Source organism: Delphinapterus leucas, chromosome 1, assembly GCF_059928025.1.
Source record: "Delphinapterus leucas isolate spDelLeu-1000000601 "Yukka" chromosome 1, BTC_Dleu_Yukka2, whole genome shotgun sequence".
NCBI lineage: Eukaryota > Metazoa > Chordata > Mammalia > Artiodactyla > Monodontidae > Delphinapterus > Delphinapterus leucas.
Window position 1 is genome coordinate 173,790,136 of NC_143129.1, and position 16,171 is coordinate 173,806,306.

The window sequence follows — 16,171 nt, forward strand, 5'->3', positions numbered from 1 at the left end:
TGGGGGCTGGTTCCTGAAACTCACCTTCTGCCCCAGCCCTCGGATACCTGCCACAGGGAGGCCGCTCAGGGTGGAAAAGGGGGTGTGCTCATCCTGACCTGCCCCTGATCTGGGAGAAGGCAGGGGGTGGGGTCAGGTTGGAGGGTCCGTGCCCTTCCCAGGCCCTAGTAGAAAGGGGCTTTGTGGAGCCTCAGCCCCCTCCCCCAGCAGCGGGCACATTCCCGGGCAGAGGCCTGGCCTCCTCGCCCGAGCCGGGCCGCAGGGCTGAGGCCAGGGGCCAGGGTGGGGGACTTTCAATGGGCCTCTGTGCCAGCTCACAAGAGGCCTCTGTGGCCAAGCTCGCGGCCCTCATGCTCCAGCCCACGGGGCCTCGCCCGCCCGGCATGGTCCCCGTGATTCAGCGCAGGCAGAGCTGCCCTCACAAGCACCTTCTCTTGGTGCAGGAGTTCCCTCCGGCTGCTTGCTAGGCTGCCATCCTGATGTGCCCAGGACTTGCTCCGTGAGCCTCGGAGGGGGAGGGTCCAGGCGCAGAGGGCGTGTGCACCTGTGGACCTGCCGGACAGAGTAAAGGGGAAAGAGGACAGGCCCAGCCAGTGCCACTCCCTGCTCTGCTGCCCACACGCTGCTCGTCTGTCACTTCTCAGAGCCCACTTCTGCCTCAGGCACAGCTGCTGTCCCCTTTGCCTGGAGTGCGCTTCTCTCAGGGGCCTCCCAGTACCTTACTCTCTGCCTTCAAGCATCCCCTTTGCGGAGAGGCCTTCCTGGCTGCCCTGGGGAAGTAGCGAGCTACCCCCACGCCAGCACGCCCGCTCCCCCAGCCCTTGTTTTTTTTCCCTCATAGTCCATATATTCCATGCCCATTTGTTCTATTTCCTTTCTCCTCCCCCTAGAAAGTGATCTTTATGAAGTTCACTGCTATATCCCTTGCCCCTAGAACACTGCCAAGCATATGAAAGACCTTCAGTATAGATTCGATAAAGCAATGAATGCCTCTCTCATATGGGAAGAAATAAAACCAAATCCATTCCTTCAGTTTGTCTTAAAGACCAGAGATAGGGGCTTCCCAGGTGGCGCAATGGTTGAGAGTCCGCCTGCCGATGCAGGGGACACGGGTTCGTTCCCCGGTCCGGGAAGATCCCACATGCTGCGGAGTGGCCGGGCCCGTGAGCCATGGCCGCTGAGCCTGCGCGTCCGGAGCCTGTGCTCCGCAACGGGAGAGGCCACAACAGTGAGAGGCCCGCGTACCGAAAAAAAAAAAAGAAAAGACCAGAGATAATACAGCTAACGCATGCAGCCCCTAGTGTGAGCCAGGTACTGCCATAAGCATTTTACATTCATTATCTTATTTCATCCTCCCAACAGCCCTCTGGGGTGGGCACTACTATCGTCCCTGTTTTATAGATGAGGAAACTGAGGCACAGGGAGATTAAGTAACTTGCTTAAGGTCACAGGGCAATTTTAAGTTATTTTAATTGTAAGTGGAAATTTTGCTCCAGAGGCTGAGCTTTTAACCACCAAGCTATACTGCTTCTCATATAGTAATAGCTCATATTATATTGCCCCTACTATGTGTCAGGCTCTGATCTAAGCACTGTGTGTGCGTGTGTGTGTGTGTACATATATATGATTCATTTGCAACTCATATTTATAACTTCTATAAATGAACTCTGAACATTATGAGATTTAATGTGCATAAAGTGTATATAGTAGGTGCTTAATAAACAATAGTTGTAAGTGTATGCTCACCCCAATCTGCTATGAATTTATTCAGCAATCACTTATTAGGCACCTACTCTGTACCAGGCTCTATGCAAGCACTGGGGTACAGGGTGAATGAGATCCAAGGTTTCCCCCCATCAAGTTTATAGTCTAGCAGTAGAGAGAAAGATGACAGCAGCTCCTGATTCCCTAGCACTTGCTCTATGCCAGGCGCTGCATCTTCGTGCACAGGGAGATGGCCTTGTAAGCATGATATCGTTTATTCCCCACAGCAACCCAGTGTGGTAAATGTAATTAATATGCACATTTGACCAAAAGGGAAACAGAAGTTCAGAGAGGTAAGGTCCATGCCTGATGTGTGGCTGACCTCAGAACCCACGATCTTTATGACGATGCTCTGGCAGCATCTGTGCCACGTGGGGTAGCAGGTGCTCTGATGGGAGAAGCCAAGGGGCTGGGGGACCCCCAGAGAAGAGGCCTCTACCCAGCCAGGGTTGGGAAAGGAGGGCAGCTCAGGCAGCATTCTTGGAGGAGGTGATGACTGAGCTGAGCCCTGAGGGTGATGACTGGCATGAATGGGGGGGTGGGGAAGCATGTCATGGTCACTCTCGAGTAATTTCTGTGCCAAAAAAAAGGGGGGGACTTCCCTGGCGATACAGTGGTTAGGACTCAGTGCTTTCACCGCGGGGGGCCCGAGTTTGATCCCTGGTCGGGGAACTAAGAGCCCACAAGCGGTGCGGCGCGGCCAAAGAAAAAAATTCTGTGCCAGGTCCTCCTCCTCTGGAAGCCACCCCTTCTTACCCAGCCTTCCTCTGAGCCAGTGGAGGTCTCCTCTTCTGCACTATCACTTGGTATCTGGATCGGGCCATTTTCCCTGTTAGTTGAAGCCATTCACTCAAGGGTGGGACCTCGGCTTTGATCCCTGGGCGGCCTGCCAGGGTCACTGCAGCACGTGCTCCTACAGGTAGTGCTGGGCACAGCCGTGGGCACACAGGTGTCAGCCTCAGCGAGAGGCCTCTGGGGACCATCCCCCCTGTTTCCACCCACTGGCCTGGCTGCCTGAGGCCACTACCTGCCAGGCTGGGCCCCTCATAGTGACCCCCCCTCAACTCCTTTCTGCAGTTTATTTCCGAGCCCTGGTAAATTTCACTCGCTCCATCGACTACAGCCCTCAGCTGGAGGATGCAGGCTCCGAGGAGTTCCGAGAGGTGTCCGAGGCTGTGGTAGACACGGTGAGGTGAAGGGGCTTTGGGGAGCTCCCCGAGTATGGCAGGGCAGGACTGAAGGTGGGGTGAAGGGATCTGGAGGCTGATGGTGCTGTGTCCCTCTCCAGCTGGAGTCAGAGTACTTGAAGATTCCTGGAGACCAGGTTGTCAGTGTGGTGTTCATCAAGTGAGCAGGGTCCCCTGGGGTGGGGGGTGGGGGCTGGTGAGGGACTGACAAGGATGGGGAGGGGCCGGGCGCCAGGAGGGGAGGCAAGAGAGGCCTAATGGGCTGAACCTCTGTTGGTAGAAATTCGGGAATCGGTAGGGGTACAATTTGGACTTTAAGTTGCCTTGCATGGGGTACAGGCTAACCAGAAGCAGGGGGAGAGTCAAGAGATCAGGTCTGAGCGCCAGGCAGGGGCCCAAGGGAGGAGCTGAGACCCCAGGCGTCTTCCTCACCCTGCTGCCCTGCCCCCGACACCCGTCCCTAGGGAGCTGGACGGCTGGGTCTTTGTGGAGCTGGATGTGGGCTCCGAAGGGAATGCAGATGGGGCTCAGATTCAGGAGGTGCTCCACACCGTCATCTCCAGTGGCTCCATCGCCTCCTACATCACCTCTCCCCAGGGATTCCAGTTCCGACGCCTGGGCACAGGTGAGCCCGCCCTGGAACTGAGGGTCACCTCCTCCAATTTCTCAGACTCATGTGGGCCCCCTTTCAGTGTCACTACCATGGGCTCTCCTAGCTTGGCCTTGCACACCACTAAGGACAGGGAGCTCACTACCTTATGAGTCTGCCCCATCTTTATGCAGTCTTGGCTTGGGTTGAGCAACATGTGTTTCCTCTAACATGTACTCAGTACACCCAGTCTCCACTCTCTATTAACCTCTCTATGTTGACAATAGGTAATAATTCCTTTCTTCATACAGTGCTTTCAGGTCCAAAAACACTTTTGTGTTTAATAATAACCAACAATTCTTCACTGACGGTTCAGTCTTCGTAAGAATTCCTATGAAACAGGTATTATTTCTCCTGTTTTAGCGACGAGGGCACTGAGGCCCAGCGAGGAAAAATGATTTATCCAAATCCACATGCACAGATAGTGCAAAAGCCAGAATGTAAACCAAACCCTGTGTCTCTGCTGGTCTTGCCAGAACCTGTGATGAGACGAGCTGAGAAACGCAGCTCAGAAAGAACAGGAAACTGGCCCCAAGCCACACAGCTGTTAGATGCGCAGGCCTGGACTTCGTACCCTCAGTCGGCCCAGCTTTCTTTTTTTATTTTATTTTATTTTATTTCTTTTATACAGCAGGTTCTTATTAGTTATCCATTTTATACAGGCCCAGCTTTCTTTTCACTGCACCCTCTGTCTCCTGTTTCAACTCCCTGAGTGTTTTCTTCTCTAGGCCAAGCAGTCCCAGTTCATTCCTCACAAGCTACAGTTCCCATCCCATCCCAGTCTCCATCTCAGTCCTCTCTCTGGGAAATGTCACCATCCCGGACTAAGTGGAACCCAGAACTGAACAAACTTCATCCCTACCATAGTGTCACCCAATCAGAAAAAAAAGGGTGAAATCATTTGTTCTGCACGTAAAACCTCAATCAATGTGCCCAAAGGTCAAGTTTGTTCTTTGGCATCCCCAGGCCCAGGTCTGAAGATTGCTGAGGCTCCAGTCCTCTTATCCCCACTTTCCAATGAGTCCTCCTGGCTAGGGATGGTAGGATGGGCCTGGTTCAGCCCTGCAGCCCATAGTCCCCAGGTCCCAGGTGGGACGGCTGCTGATCACACCTTCCTTTCCAGCACAGACACCCCCGCCCCCCCTGGCCGCTGTGGTGGCCGCAGTGACACCAGGTGAGAGTGTAAGCCAGACCCAGGCTGAGCCGGGTAACTAGAGAAGCTAATGGATGGAGGGGAAGGAAGGATGAGGGCAAGATGGCTGGGCACAGCCCACAGGCCGCCCCTCCTCCCCTTCCTCTGCATCCTCTCTAGGCCTGGTTGTGGCCCGCACGTGCGTGCTGTGGTCATTGCATGGTGTGGTGTGTTAGCTGTGTGGGGTTTGTGTAAGGGATGGGTGAGGCCACTGCCACATAGCCCACGTCCCACATGTGCTGTGGATGTGTTCACCACGTGCTCTGTGCCCTCGCTGAGTCTGCCAGAAACCACGTGGCCCGACACGGAGCCCCAAAGCCCCCTCCCAGCTCTGCAGTGCCTGTGCCACCCGTGACATTTTCTGCCAACCTCCTGCCTGCCTCTCTGACTGTCCCACACCCCCGCAGTGCCCCAGTTCCCAAGGGTCTGCACCGAGGCGGAGTTTGCCTGCCACCGCTACAATGAGTGTGTGGCCCTGGAGTATCGCTGTGACCGGAGGCCTGACTGCAGGGACATGTCTGATGAACTCGATTGTGGTGAGGGGCTGTCTGGGGACACGGTGGCCTCCAAGTCAGTCCGGGGCTGCGAGGGTTTGCTGCAGGCAAAGGGGTCTGCGGGAGGTGGGCAGGGACACAGGAGGGGTGATAACAGGGTCAGGGCCTGGGGAGTGGCAGGGGGCGAGGGGTGAGGAGCCACCCCTTCATGCCAACGCTAAGCGGACTCTGTCCACAGAGGAGCCGGTCCCCAAGCTCAGCTCGCAGCCACCACCTCTGGCGGAGACACCACCTGTACCGTCCCAGCCGGAGACAGCCATCCCACGGCAGCTCCCAGCCACCCCTGCTCCCCAGGTTGTATTCCCCAGTCCAGGCAGGCCCGTGTCTTGTGGGCCCCACGAGGCCACATGCCGCAGTGGGCACTGCATCCCCAAAGACTACGTGTGTGATGGGCAGGAGGACTGCAGGGACGGCAGTGACGAGCTGGACTGCGGTGAGGGCCGGGCAGGGGCGTGGGTGGGGATGCAGGGGGTGGGGAAACGGCCACTGAACCTTGCCTGGTCCCCCCAGGCCCCACCCCACCCTGTGAACCCAACGAGTTCCCCTGTGGAAACGGGCACTGTGCCCTCAAGCTGTGGCGCTGTGATGGCGACTTTGACTGTGAGGACCGCACCGATGAAGCCGACTGCCGTGAGTGTCCCAGCGTCCTTCCGGCGTCTCCGGCCCATTGGCCTAGCTCCCTGAGCCCCAACCCTTCGAGGGCAGGTTTGTGTGCTGTCCCTGGCTGAGTGGTAGAGGCCCTGGGGACAAATTTTAAGGTTTATCTCTCTTTGACTCTGAGCTGGCCTTTGTAGCAAGCAGTAGACTACCCGTGGTTAATGTCTCTTTATTTATTTTGTTACCATTCATCTTCTCTTTTTCATATATGCTTGTGTGGGGGTCAGACGAGTAGGCTTGATACACGAGCGTCCCTTGATGAAGGGGTCCTTGGTGTATGTGTGAGTCAAAGCCTTCTTCTTAAGGGTCTAGAGTTTTTTCATCTAGAGCTGGTTCTGAGTTATTTGTTCCTCCATCTGCCCAGCTTTTCATCTATGTGACCATTCAACTATCCACTATCTGTCCGTCCGTCTGTCCAGCATCTTTCCTCTCTTGCATCCATTTATCCACCCACCCACTCATCCAACTATCCATCCATCCATTATTTATCTGCAAAGTTCTTCATCAGCCTGTCTACCTATCTACGTATCCAGCATCCTTCCTTCTGTCCTTTTCATCATCCATTCTATCATCCATCAATCTGTTGTCTATCCATCCATCCATTTGTCCAACATCCTTCCTGCCACCCATGTGTTCATCCGTCCATCTATCATCCATCCGTGCATTATCCATCTTGCCAGCTCTCCAGGCAGCCAGCCATTCATGTAGCCAACATCTTTCCTTCCTCCTCTTCATCTGTTCAGCCATCTATCCATTGCTCGTCCATCCATCTAGTCAATGTTATAAACATTATGACAGTCAAATGGGTGAGATTGGAGACTCAGAGACCATATCAGGTAGCATCTTGTGGTTTCTGTCCTATGAGGTGAACCCTGGGGCTTATTAGTCCAAGATTGAGGATAATCTTCTAACCATTGCTCTGTGATCCTGGGTCACATGTTTGAGTGCATGTTGACATTCCTAGTGTCCGCTGGTCCGGCTTCTCCTCCTCGCCTCCCCTCACCTTCCCTGCTCTGCAGCAAACCCTGGAGAGAAGCAGCATCGTGCTGCAGACTGGCAGAGTTTTATGATGCCCTTCTGCGGCTCTGAACTTGCCTGACAACATGGCCCTTTGGGACAGAGAAGTAATTGAGGGTTTTAGTTGAAAAGCCCTTCTCAGAGGCCTCTGCGGGGGAACAGTCTAAGGAAGACCAAGTCCTTGTTGACAGAGCGCAGAACAGAGAGCATGAAAGCCAGATGACTTCAGGGGCTCGTGGGGTGTTGGGACAGAAGCCCCCAAGGGAGTGGGAGTAGGTGGCTGCCTCCCGGTCTCCTCTCTGTGCCTTCTCTGTGGACGGGTGGCCTCTGCTCCTGCACCACTCTGCCCTTTCTGTCCCTGCCTGCGTGTCTGTATCAAGCTCAGTCTTCCGGAAATAGAATGTCAGTTACCATCTACTAGAGATGTCTAGCTGGGGCCCAGCCCTGGGGCCAGGCCAGCTCCAGGCCTCTGGCCAGTCCTTAAATGGCTGCCTCAGGTCAGGCTACTTAGAGGGGTACAGAGCAGCGAGGTCCAGGCTGCGGCAGGCCCTCGCAAGACCCTTCCAGTAGCCAGAACTGCCCAGGTGTTCCCGGCGTCCAGAGATCCTGGCCCCCGGGGCCGTGCCTTTGACCAGTGGTCTCGTGCTTCTCTGGTGGCTGGCTGTGGGAGGAGCTGCGTGACTGTGGCGTGCCAGGTGTAACTGTCTTGGGGACGCAGGTAGAGTGCCCCTCGTTGCTGACCGGTGGCCATGATGCTGTGGACGGCGTCGTGGCCGCAGAGCCTGGGTCTGGGCCTGGTCAGGGCAGCTGTGTTGTCATGTGGGCGAGATGAGACAGTGATCCTGGGGACACCTGGGGGAGGTGGGCAGGGTGGGCTGTTGGGCATGGGTAGGTAATGGGGGGTCCTCCCTGAGGGCAGTGCCCACTGCCCACACCACCTGGCTCTGTCCCCAGCCGCCAAGCACCCCGAGGACGTATGCGGGCCCACGCAGTTCCGCTGTGTCTCCACAAGCACGTGCATCCCGGCCAGCTTCCACTGTGACGAGGAGAGTGACTGTCCCGACCGCAGCGACGAGTTTGGCTGCAGTGAGCAGGGAGCTGGGCGGCGAGCTCTGGGCCCTGGGCCCCTTCCCACCGTCTCTTCTCCGGCCTGGCTCCTCTGAGCCATTGCCCCACCCCCACCCTGCTCCCCCTCCCTTTGCCCCTCCCACCCCTCACTTCTGCTCCCATCTCCCAGTGCCTCCCCAGGTGGTGACCCCTCCCCAAGAGTCGGTCCAGGCTTCCCGGGGCCAGACAGTGACCCTCACCTGTGTGGCCATTGGCGTCCCCACCCCCATCATCAACTGGAGACTCAACTGGGGCCACATCCCCTCTCATCCCAGGTACAGCTCTGGGCCCCGGCAGGAGCTGGGGATGTGGCGGAGGTGCGGCCAGTGGTCCAGGCCTGACCCCCACCTCTGTCTCGGTGCTCACCAGGGTGACAATGACGAGTGAGGGAGGCCGTGGCACGCTGACCATTCGTGATGTGAAGGAGGCAGACCAGGGCGCCTACACATGTGAGGCCATGAACACCCGAGGCATGGTGTTCGGCATCCCTGACGGTGTCCTGGAGCTCATCCCCCAGCGAGGTACGGCCCATGGGCAGGTGGGCACCGGGCGTGGGGCTGGAGCCGGGGCTGCCTGCCTGGGACCGGCCGTAGCCTGCTCCCTTGCCGCCCCACAGGACCCTGCCCCGACGGGCACTTCTACCTGGAGCACAGCACCTCCTGCCTGCCCTGCTTCTGCTTTGGCATCACCACCGTGTGCCAGAGCAGCAGCCGCTTCCGAGACCAGATCCGGCTGCGCTTTGACCGGCCCAGTGACTTCAAGGGTGCGTTGGTGGATGGGAGGCAAGCGGCAGGCTCCAGCGGGCTCAGAGGGCAGACATGGGAGAGCAGCATGCCCTGGACACGTGGGGCCAGTTCAGGGAGGTACACGGCATTGCTGAAGAAATGCTGAGCCCTGTAAGAAGAGCATTTCAGGGGAAAACAAACTTTTTTAGGAAAAGCCAAACCCACAGTTGATATTCGCCTGCGTTAGGTGACGATGAGGATGGGCTCTGGAGCCGGAGTCCGTGTTCAAATCCTGACCCTGACCCTTACTGCCTGTGTGCCCTTAGCCAAGTTACTATCTTGTGTCTCAGTTTTCTCATCTACAAAATGGGGATAAAATACTAACTACCCAGGTTGTTATAAGGACTTAATGGATTAATATGCATAAGCCACTGAGAATAGTGCTTGGTCCCTGGTAGGTGCCCAGTAAGTCTTCCTGATGTCATCCTCACTGTCCTCGTCATCCTCACCCTGCAGAATGCAGAGGCACCAGTGACCCCAGAGCATTAAGAGCCAAGGCTTTGGCATCTTCTTAGCCCGGGGCTGACCTCCAGATGCACTAGTTACTGCCTGTGTGACTTTGAGACTCTTGGCTTCTTTGGGCCTGTTTTCCCAAACATAAAGGCAGGCAGTTGGACTCAGTTCTCTCTGGCTCTGAGAGGCAGAATGGCGTGGGCCCAGGCATCAAACGGACCTGGGTTCAGGAACATTGCCATTATCACGGAAGTGCCATCTCTTGGATGGTTGGTACTTCCCTCGAGATCTGGGAGGGTGCTGTAGAGAGAATTCCCGTGTGTGTGTGTGTGTGTGTGTGTGTGTGTGTGTGTGTAGGAGAGGGCTGGACTAGATGACCCGTCATAATAACAGCAACAGTAACAGCTAACCTCCTTTGTGCCACATTCTGTTTTAAGCGTTTTATATCAGTTTGTTCATTTTAGCTTCCTAATAACCCTGTGAGGCAAGCCACTATTACCCCCATTTTACAGATAGAGAAACTGAGGCCTTTGCTCAGATCACACATCTGGAGGGTGGTGGAACCAGGACTTGGGTGCCCATTCTTCAGCCCTGGGTAGCTCTCTACTGCCTCCTGAGGGCTGTTCCAACCCTGACAGTCCATGGATCTGTTGGCAAGCAAAGGCTCTGAAAAGTCCTGCTGCAAAAAATCCCCTTGACCTTTCCTTGACCCTGGGGTTCCCAGATGGTTCCCAGCCATCATTCTGAAGCATTGGCTTTGCTCAGAGCATGCTTTGGGAGACGCTCCAGAACTTCAGGAGGAAAAAAAACTTTGCTTTTATTTGACTTTGGGAGAGAGACTAACGTTCTCTCTAAATCACACTTCTCCCAAAACTTTCCCATCTCTCTGGGTTACAGCCCCTCAAGGGGGCTATCTCAGGCCAGAACATGCATGGCCCTCACCCCTCCCCTTTGCCACCCAGGCGTGAATGTGACGACGCCCACGCAGCCTGGCATGCCGCCCCTCTCCTCCACCCAGCTGCAGATCGACACCGCTCTGCAGGAGTTCCAGCTGGTCGACTTGTCCCGACGCTTCCTGGTCCATGACTCTTTCTGGGCTCTGCCTGAGCAGTTCCTGGGCAACAAGGTGACAGGCCGGGCTGCTGCCCTGGATGGGGAGGTGGCCGAGCCCTGCTGCACATGCCCAGAACCTGCCTGGGCTCTGCTCCCTCTGAAGCTGGGGGGCAGCAGGGCAGTCTTTGCTCTGGGAGACGTGTTGTCTTGCCCCAGCGCAGCCCCCCGTGGGCAGCGGCTCATTCATTCAGGGCAGGGTCAGGCCTGCCATTGTCAGGTTGGAAGGAATGCTGACTCAGCTGTTGGAAAGCCCTCTCGGATCACTCGCCATGTCTGAGCTGGGCCCAGTGCCCTCCTCCGGCCTCCCTGGGCACCTTTTACACAGTATTATCAGACTCCTCCCCCAAATTGGACTGAGCATCCCCAAGGCAGAACCCAAGTCGCACCCATCTCTGCTTCCCTGTGCCCAGCTCCGTGCTGGACACGCAGTACCGGCTATGCAGAGTGAGGGAGGAGGGGAACGAGTGGACACACAGTGGGAATCAAGCATGCCCATGACTGGCCCAGCCCTGATCTGCCCTATCTCGGCCAGGTGGACTCCTACGGTGGCTCCCTGCGCTACAAGGTGCGCTATGAGCTGGCACGTGGCATGCTGGAGCCAGTGCAGCGGCCAGACGTGGTCCTGGTGGGCGCCGGACATCGCCTGCTCTCCCGAGGCCACACACCCACCCAGCCCGGTTCTGTGAACCTGCGCCAAGTCCACTTCTCTGAGGTGTGTGGGGCCTGACCCCTCAGGGCTGGCGGTGAAGGGGGTACAGGCTGGGCAGGTGCTGATGCATGACCCCTCCCACCTTTGTCCACACTCAGGAGCACTGGGTCCATGAGTCTGGCCAGCCAGTGCAGCGAGCGGAGATGCTGCTGGTGCTGCAGAGCCTGGAAGCTGTGCTCATCCAGACCGTGTACAACGCCAAGATGGCCAGCGTGGGGCTGAGTGACATCTCCATGGATACAACTGTCACCTACGCTACCAGCCATGGCCGCGCCCACAGCGTAGAGGAGTGCAGGTGCCTGACCCAGCAGGGCCGGGGACCACAGGGACCCTGGCAAAGATAGGGGAGAAACAGCAAGGCCTCATGGTTCTTGCAGCCACTGTCTTGGTCCTGTCCCCACAGATGCCCCATTGGCTATTCCGGCTTGTCCTGTGAGAGCTGTGATGCCCACTTCACCCGGGTGCCTGGTGGGCCCTACCTGGGCACCTGCTCTGGCTGCAACTGCAATGGCCATGCCAGCTCCTGTGACCCTGTGTATGGCCACTGCCTGGTGAGTCATGCCAGCTGGTACTTGGATCCTGGCTAGGGGCAAGGGCTCAGCGGGAGGTTCAGGCTGAGGCTTCCTTGTACCCAGAGCTTACCACAAGCCTCCAGAGTGACTGCCACGGCTGCCACCCAAGCTATCATGACCTGTGGATGCGTTAACAGAGATATTATGTCCAGATAGGAGAGGTGAAAGAGCTACTCTCTTCCACCTTGGTCAGACCAATCCTGGAGAGTACTGTGTAAAGCATGGCCCTTAGCAGGGCATTCCTGAGAGGAAGGAGCCTATAAATCATACATTATGTCTTAGGAATGGTGGAGGGAGCTGGGATTGTGGAGCTGACAGAAAGAAGCTTCAAGCAGGGAAAACTGTTATCTCCAAATCCCTGAAGAGCTGTCAGGGGTAGAAGGAACGGCCTACAGAAGGCAAAACTAGCCAGTGGGTGCGGACTGGAAGAAGAATGTGGGTTTAGGTCAATACAAAGCAGGCATTTGGAACCTTCTGTGGGACAGGCTGCCACGTGAGGTGGTGAGCTCCCCGTCAGGATGGAGCTGGGTGCTCCCCTGTCTGCAAAGCTGTGGGGTAGTTCCAGCATGATGGGAGAGGCTGATGCAGCTAGCCTCAAAAGCCCACCCTCAAGGAGCCCATCTGGTCCAACGTGGCCTCACGCTGGGGTCAGAGGGCTGCTCTGTAGAACCTGAACCACTCCCTCCCCTTCCTTCCAGAACTGCCAGCACAACACAGAGGGGCCACAGTGCAACAAATGCAAGGCCGGCTTCTTTGGTGACGCCACCAAGGCCACGGCCACTGCCTGCCGGCCCTGCCCTTGCCCATACATCGACGCCTCCCGCAGGTCAGACCCAGCTCGAGATGGGGCACATAGGGCTGAGGGAGTGGGGAGTGCTGCAGGCTAGGGGCATCCTCTGGGCAGGGAGATGGGAGACCTGCCTGGGTTCAGATCTTCACCTGGTCGCTAAATTATACTAGGCCCCTTGACCTCTCCAGGCCTGCTTCCTTTTCCATACAATGGGCCCATCTGTCTTCCTAGTGTTGCTATGAGGCTGCAGACCAAGAGCAGGTGGGCTTCATAGCCTGTCGTGTCCCTGTGGACAGCAGTCATTCCCAGAGTGGGACTGTAAGCCCTCGCCTGGCCCATCATCGCAGCCCTGCCCCATGTCCTGTCCGCTTGGTACCCACAGGTTCTCAGATACCTGCTTCCTGGACACGGATGGCCAAGCCACGTGTGATGCATGTGCCCCAGGCTACACGGGCCGCCGCTGTGAGAGGTGAGGGAGAGCCGGTGGGGGCTGGGAGAAGCAGGCCATCATGGGTGGGGGCATGGGAGTGCCGTTGACAACCCTCTCCCTCCCCCAGCTGTGCCCCCGGATATGAGGGCAACCCCGTCCAGCCCGGCGGGAAGTGCAGGCCCACCAGTGAGTATCGCAGCCACCATCCCCTGGCACCTCCCCAGGCTGCCCACCAGGCCCCAGTCCCCGAGTCCAGCACGAACCCCATGATCCTTGGAGAGCCGCCCCACTCTGTCCAGATTACGTCCATCCCACTCCCGTCTTGCCTGCCCACACCTACTTTGTGTCTCCAGACCAGCAGATTGTGCGCTGTGATGAGCGAGGCAGCACGGGGACCTCTGGAGAGGCCTGCCTCTGTAAGGTACGCGTGCCCTCCCCTCCCCCACCCCAGGGGCCTTGGGTCCCAGCACACAGCTGGGAGAGGGAGGAAGGAGGCTCCATCCTCTCCATCGCTCCTTGGCCAGTGGGTGGTGACCTAGCTGCAGGCGGATGGGCTTGGTGGGCTCGTCTTCCCCTTCACGAGAGGTGGCCCGGCATCAGGAAGGAGCACTGGTTTGGGGTGGCAGGTGACCTGGGTTCAAGTCTCAGGTCCTTTGCTAGTCATTCTTTGTGTGACCGTTATAGCTGTACTGTACCTTTGCTTTAACCGTGCTTTCATTCCACATTGACACAATGGTGTAGCTAGTAGCATCACCAATTCACAGATGAGGAGATGGGGGCTCAGAGGAGGGAAATGGTTTGCATTGAGGGTGGGAGCATCAAGTGTCTGCAGAAAAAAGAACTGGGCAGATTTTGGAATCAGGCATTCCTGATGTTACATCCCAGAGTGGATTAGCAAGCTGAGGAACCCTGTGTAAATCATTTCCCATTCCTGAGCCTCAGTTTCCTCGTGTGAAGCATAGAGATGTCACATCCCTCTCAAGGGACTTAGAGGAGTTAATTGAGGTGCTGGTTGAATAGAAACTAGCACAGTTCATGAAACACTCCATTCATAGTAGCAGTAATTATTCTGACCACGTTGCTGTATTTCAAGTAGAAAATTTATTCGTGAGCCCCCTAGCAACCAAAGAGAAAAGAGAAAAACGATTGGTTGTATAAGCTCCTGTTAATTTATTGTTCACATGGTGGCCGCCCTCATACGTGTGCTCTTTTCACGGCTCCCTCTGGCCTTGGGTTCCCATCTAGAATATGGGTGGATTGGACCGGAAGCTCCAGGCAGCCCCTCCTGTGGGCCACCCTGCAGCTCCCAGCTCTGTGCCTGCAGAGCAACGTGGTGGGGCGCCTGTGCAACGAGTGTGTCGCTGGATCTTTCCACCTGAGCACCCGCAACCCTGACGGCTGCCTCAAGTGCTTCTGCATGGGCGTCAGTCGCCAGTGCACCAGCTCCTCCTGGAGCCGCGCACAGGTACCTACACGAGGCGGGTGGTTTGGCAGACTGGCGGGACCGCCAAGCCCAGGGCTGGGTGGACCAAGGGCCAGTCACAGGCCACGGCCCCCATCCCGGCCTCTTCTCCCCCCCGCCGCACAGGTGCTGGGGGCCTCTGAGGAGCCCACTCCGTTCAGCCTGACCAACGCCGCGGGCACCCACAACACCAGCGAGGGCATCTCGTCACCCATGCCCGGGGAACTGGTCTTCTCCTCCTTCCACAGCCTCCCGTCTGGGCCCTACTTCTGGAGCCTCCCTTCACGCTTCCTGGGGGACAAGGTGGGTGGGGGTGGGAAGAGAAAGGGAATTCCAGGCAGCATGGTACCTTTGGAGAAGAGGCGGAGGAGGTGGCCGGAGCAGTGGCAGGGCCCGACGGTGGGGGCCCCAGCTGAGCACCTGTCTGCCTTGTGTCCCAGGTGACCTCCTATGGCGGAGAGCTGCGCTTTACGGTGACCCAGCAGCCCCAGCCTGGCTCCGCAGCCCTGCACAGGCAGCCGCTGGTGGTACTGCAGGGCAATAACATTATCTTGGAGCATCACACTTCCCAGGAGCCTAGCCCCGGCCAGCCCAGCACCTTCACCGTGCCCTTCCGAGAGGTGAGCAACGCCATCCCAGGAGACCCCCGGGGGGAGGCGGGCAGGCCCCCTGCCCCTCTCACTCAGGTGTCAGGCTGTCAGGGGCTGCAGCCCATAAGCTCTTTCCTCGGCAGCAAGCATGGCAGCGGCCTGACGGGCAGCCGGCCACGCGGGAGCACCTGCTGATGGCACTGGCGGGCATCGACACCCTCCTGATCCAGGCATCCTACACCCAGCGGCCAGCGGAGAGCAGGTGTCTGGGCCCGGGGCGGGAGGACCGGAGGGGACTTGGGGGTGGCTCCAGGCTAAGCGGTGCGACGTGATGCATCCAGACTGCCAGCTCTGCTGCTTTCTAGCTCTGCGGCCTTCTTGTGCCTCATTTTCCCCATCTGTAAAATGGAGATTATAACAGTACCTCCCTCAGAAGGCTTGTCTTAGATCAGGTCCCCAAGAAGCAAAGGCTGAGATGGGGATTTGGGTGCCCGTGATTGACAAGGAGAACCTGGGAGGGAGGGACACAGGAGGGAGAAGTGGCCAGGCAAGGAAGCGGTGTCAGGTGAAGACCAGCCTCGCTCTCATCCCCATGGAGCCCTGCAGAGTCATCCTGCCTTGAGGCAGAGGGACTTTGGACCCTGGGTCAGTCTGTCATTGGTCACCCCAAGGGAGTGGGACAGTGTGACCTCTCCTGGCAAGGAATGCTCATTCCCTGGAGGAAGTTACAGGTATAAGCCTTTCACCACAGCCCTTGCAGCTGCTGGGGCATGGACGCCCAGTCAGGGAGCTGGACGGGGCCCCAGGAGCATCACAGCAGGGCTGCTGGGAGGATTAATGAGGTGATAGCGTGTAGGGCTCCAGGGGTGCCAGGCCCAGCGCGAGTGCTCATTCATAGTGGGTCTTGCCACACCCAGGGTCTCTGGCATCAGCATGGATGTGGCTGTGCCTGAGGACACCGGCCAGGACCCTGCACTGGAAGTGGAGCAGTGTACCTGCCCACCTGGGTACCGTGGCCCATCCTGCCAGGTGAGCCCTGGGCCCCACCCACCTGTCCAGCCAGCTCCCTCCACAGTGCTTGCTGGCTCCTCCTCCTTTAGCTCTCCCACCTCCCCAAGCCCACCCCAGCCATCCAGTGGT

At 57.6% G+C, this 16,171-nt stretch overlaps 1 protein-coding gene across 6 annotated transcripts in view; it reads left to right on the plus strand.

Annotated features, from left to right (window-relative positions):
- HSPG2 (heparan sulfate proteoglycan 2) overlaps positions 1-16,171 on the plus strand; it is a 102,354-nt gene that overhangs the window by 40,061 nt on the left and 46,122 nt on the right. For 4 of the 6 annotated variants that reach the window (XM_089899486.1, XM_089899476.1, XM_089899468.1 and 1 more), the window contains exons 4-27: positions 2,842-2,951; positions 3,053-3,111; positions 3,416-3,576; positions 4,724-4,774; positions 5,200-5,328; positions 5,525-5,779; positions 5,857-5,976; positions 7,975-8,106; positions 8,258-8,402; positions 8,497-8,648; positions 8,744-8,890; positions 10,328-10,491; positions 11,011-11,190; positions 11,286-11,482; positions 11,591-11,738; positions 12,458-12,585; positions 12,932-13,018; positions 13,107-13,165; positions 13,333-13,400; positions 14,304-14,444; positions 14,568-14,744; positions 14,882-15,061; positions 15,175-15,293; positions 15,949-16,060. In XM_089899486.1, the coding sequence (XP_089755612.1) occupies positions 2,842-2,951; positions 3,053-3,111; positions 3,416-3,576; positions 4,724-4,774; positions 5,200-5,328; positions 5,525-5,779; positions 5,857-5,976; positions 7,975-8,106; positions 8,258-8,402; positions 8,497-8,648; positions 8,744-8,890; positions 10,328-10,491; positions 11,011-11,190; positions 11,286-11,482; positions 11,591-11,738; positions 12,458-12,585; positions 12,932-13,018; positions 13,107-13,165; positions 13,333-13,400; positions 14,304-14,444; positions 14,568-14,744; positions 14,882-15,061; positions 15,175-15,293; positions 15,949-16,060 (3,221 nt within the window). The remainder of the gene's footprint in view (positions 1-2,841; positions 2,952-3,052; positions 3,112-3,415; positions 3,577-4,723; positions 4,775-5,199; positions 5,329-5,524; positions 5,780-5,856; positions 5,977-7,974; positions 8,107-8,257; positions 8,403-8,496; positions 8,649-8,743; positions 8,891-10,327; positions 10,492-11,010; positions 11,191-11,285; positions 11,483-11,590; positions 11,739-12,457; positions 12,586-12,931; positions 13,019-13,106; positions 13,166-13,332; positions 13,401-14,303; positions 14,445-14,567; positions 14,745-14,881; positions 15,062-15,174; positions 15,294-15,948; positions 16,061-16,171) is intronic. The other 2 variants (XM_089899472.1, XM_089899474.1) reach the window with 1 other exon arrangement.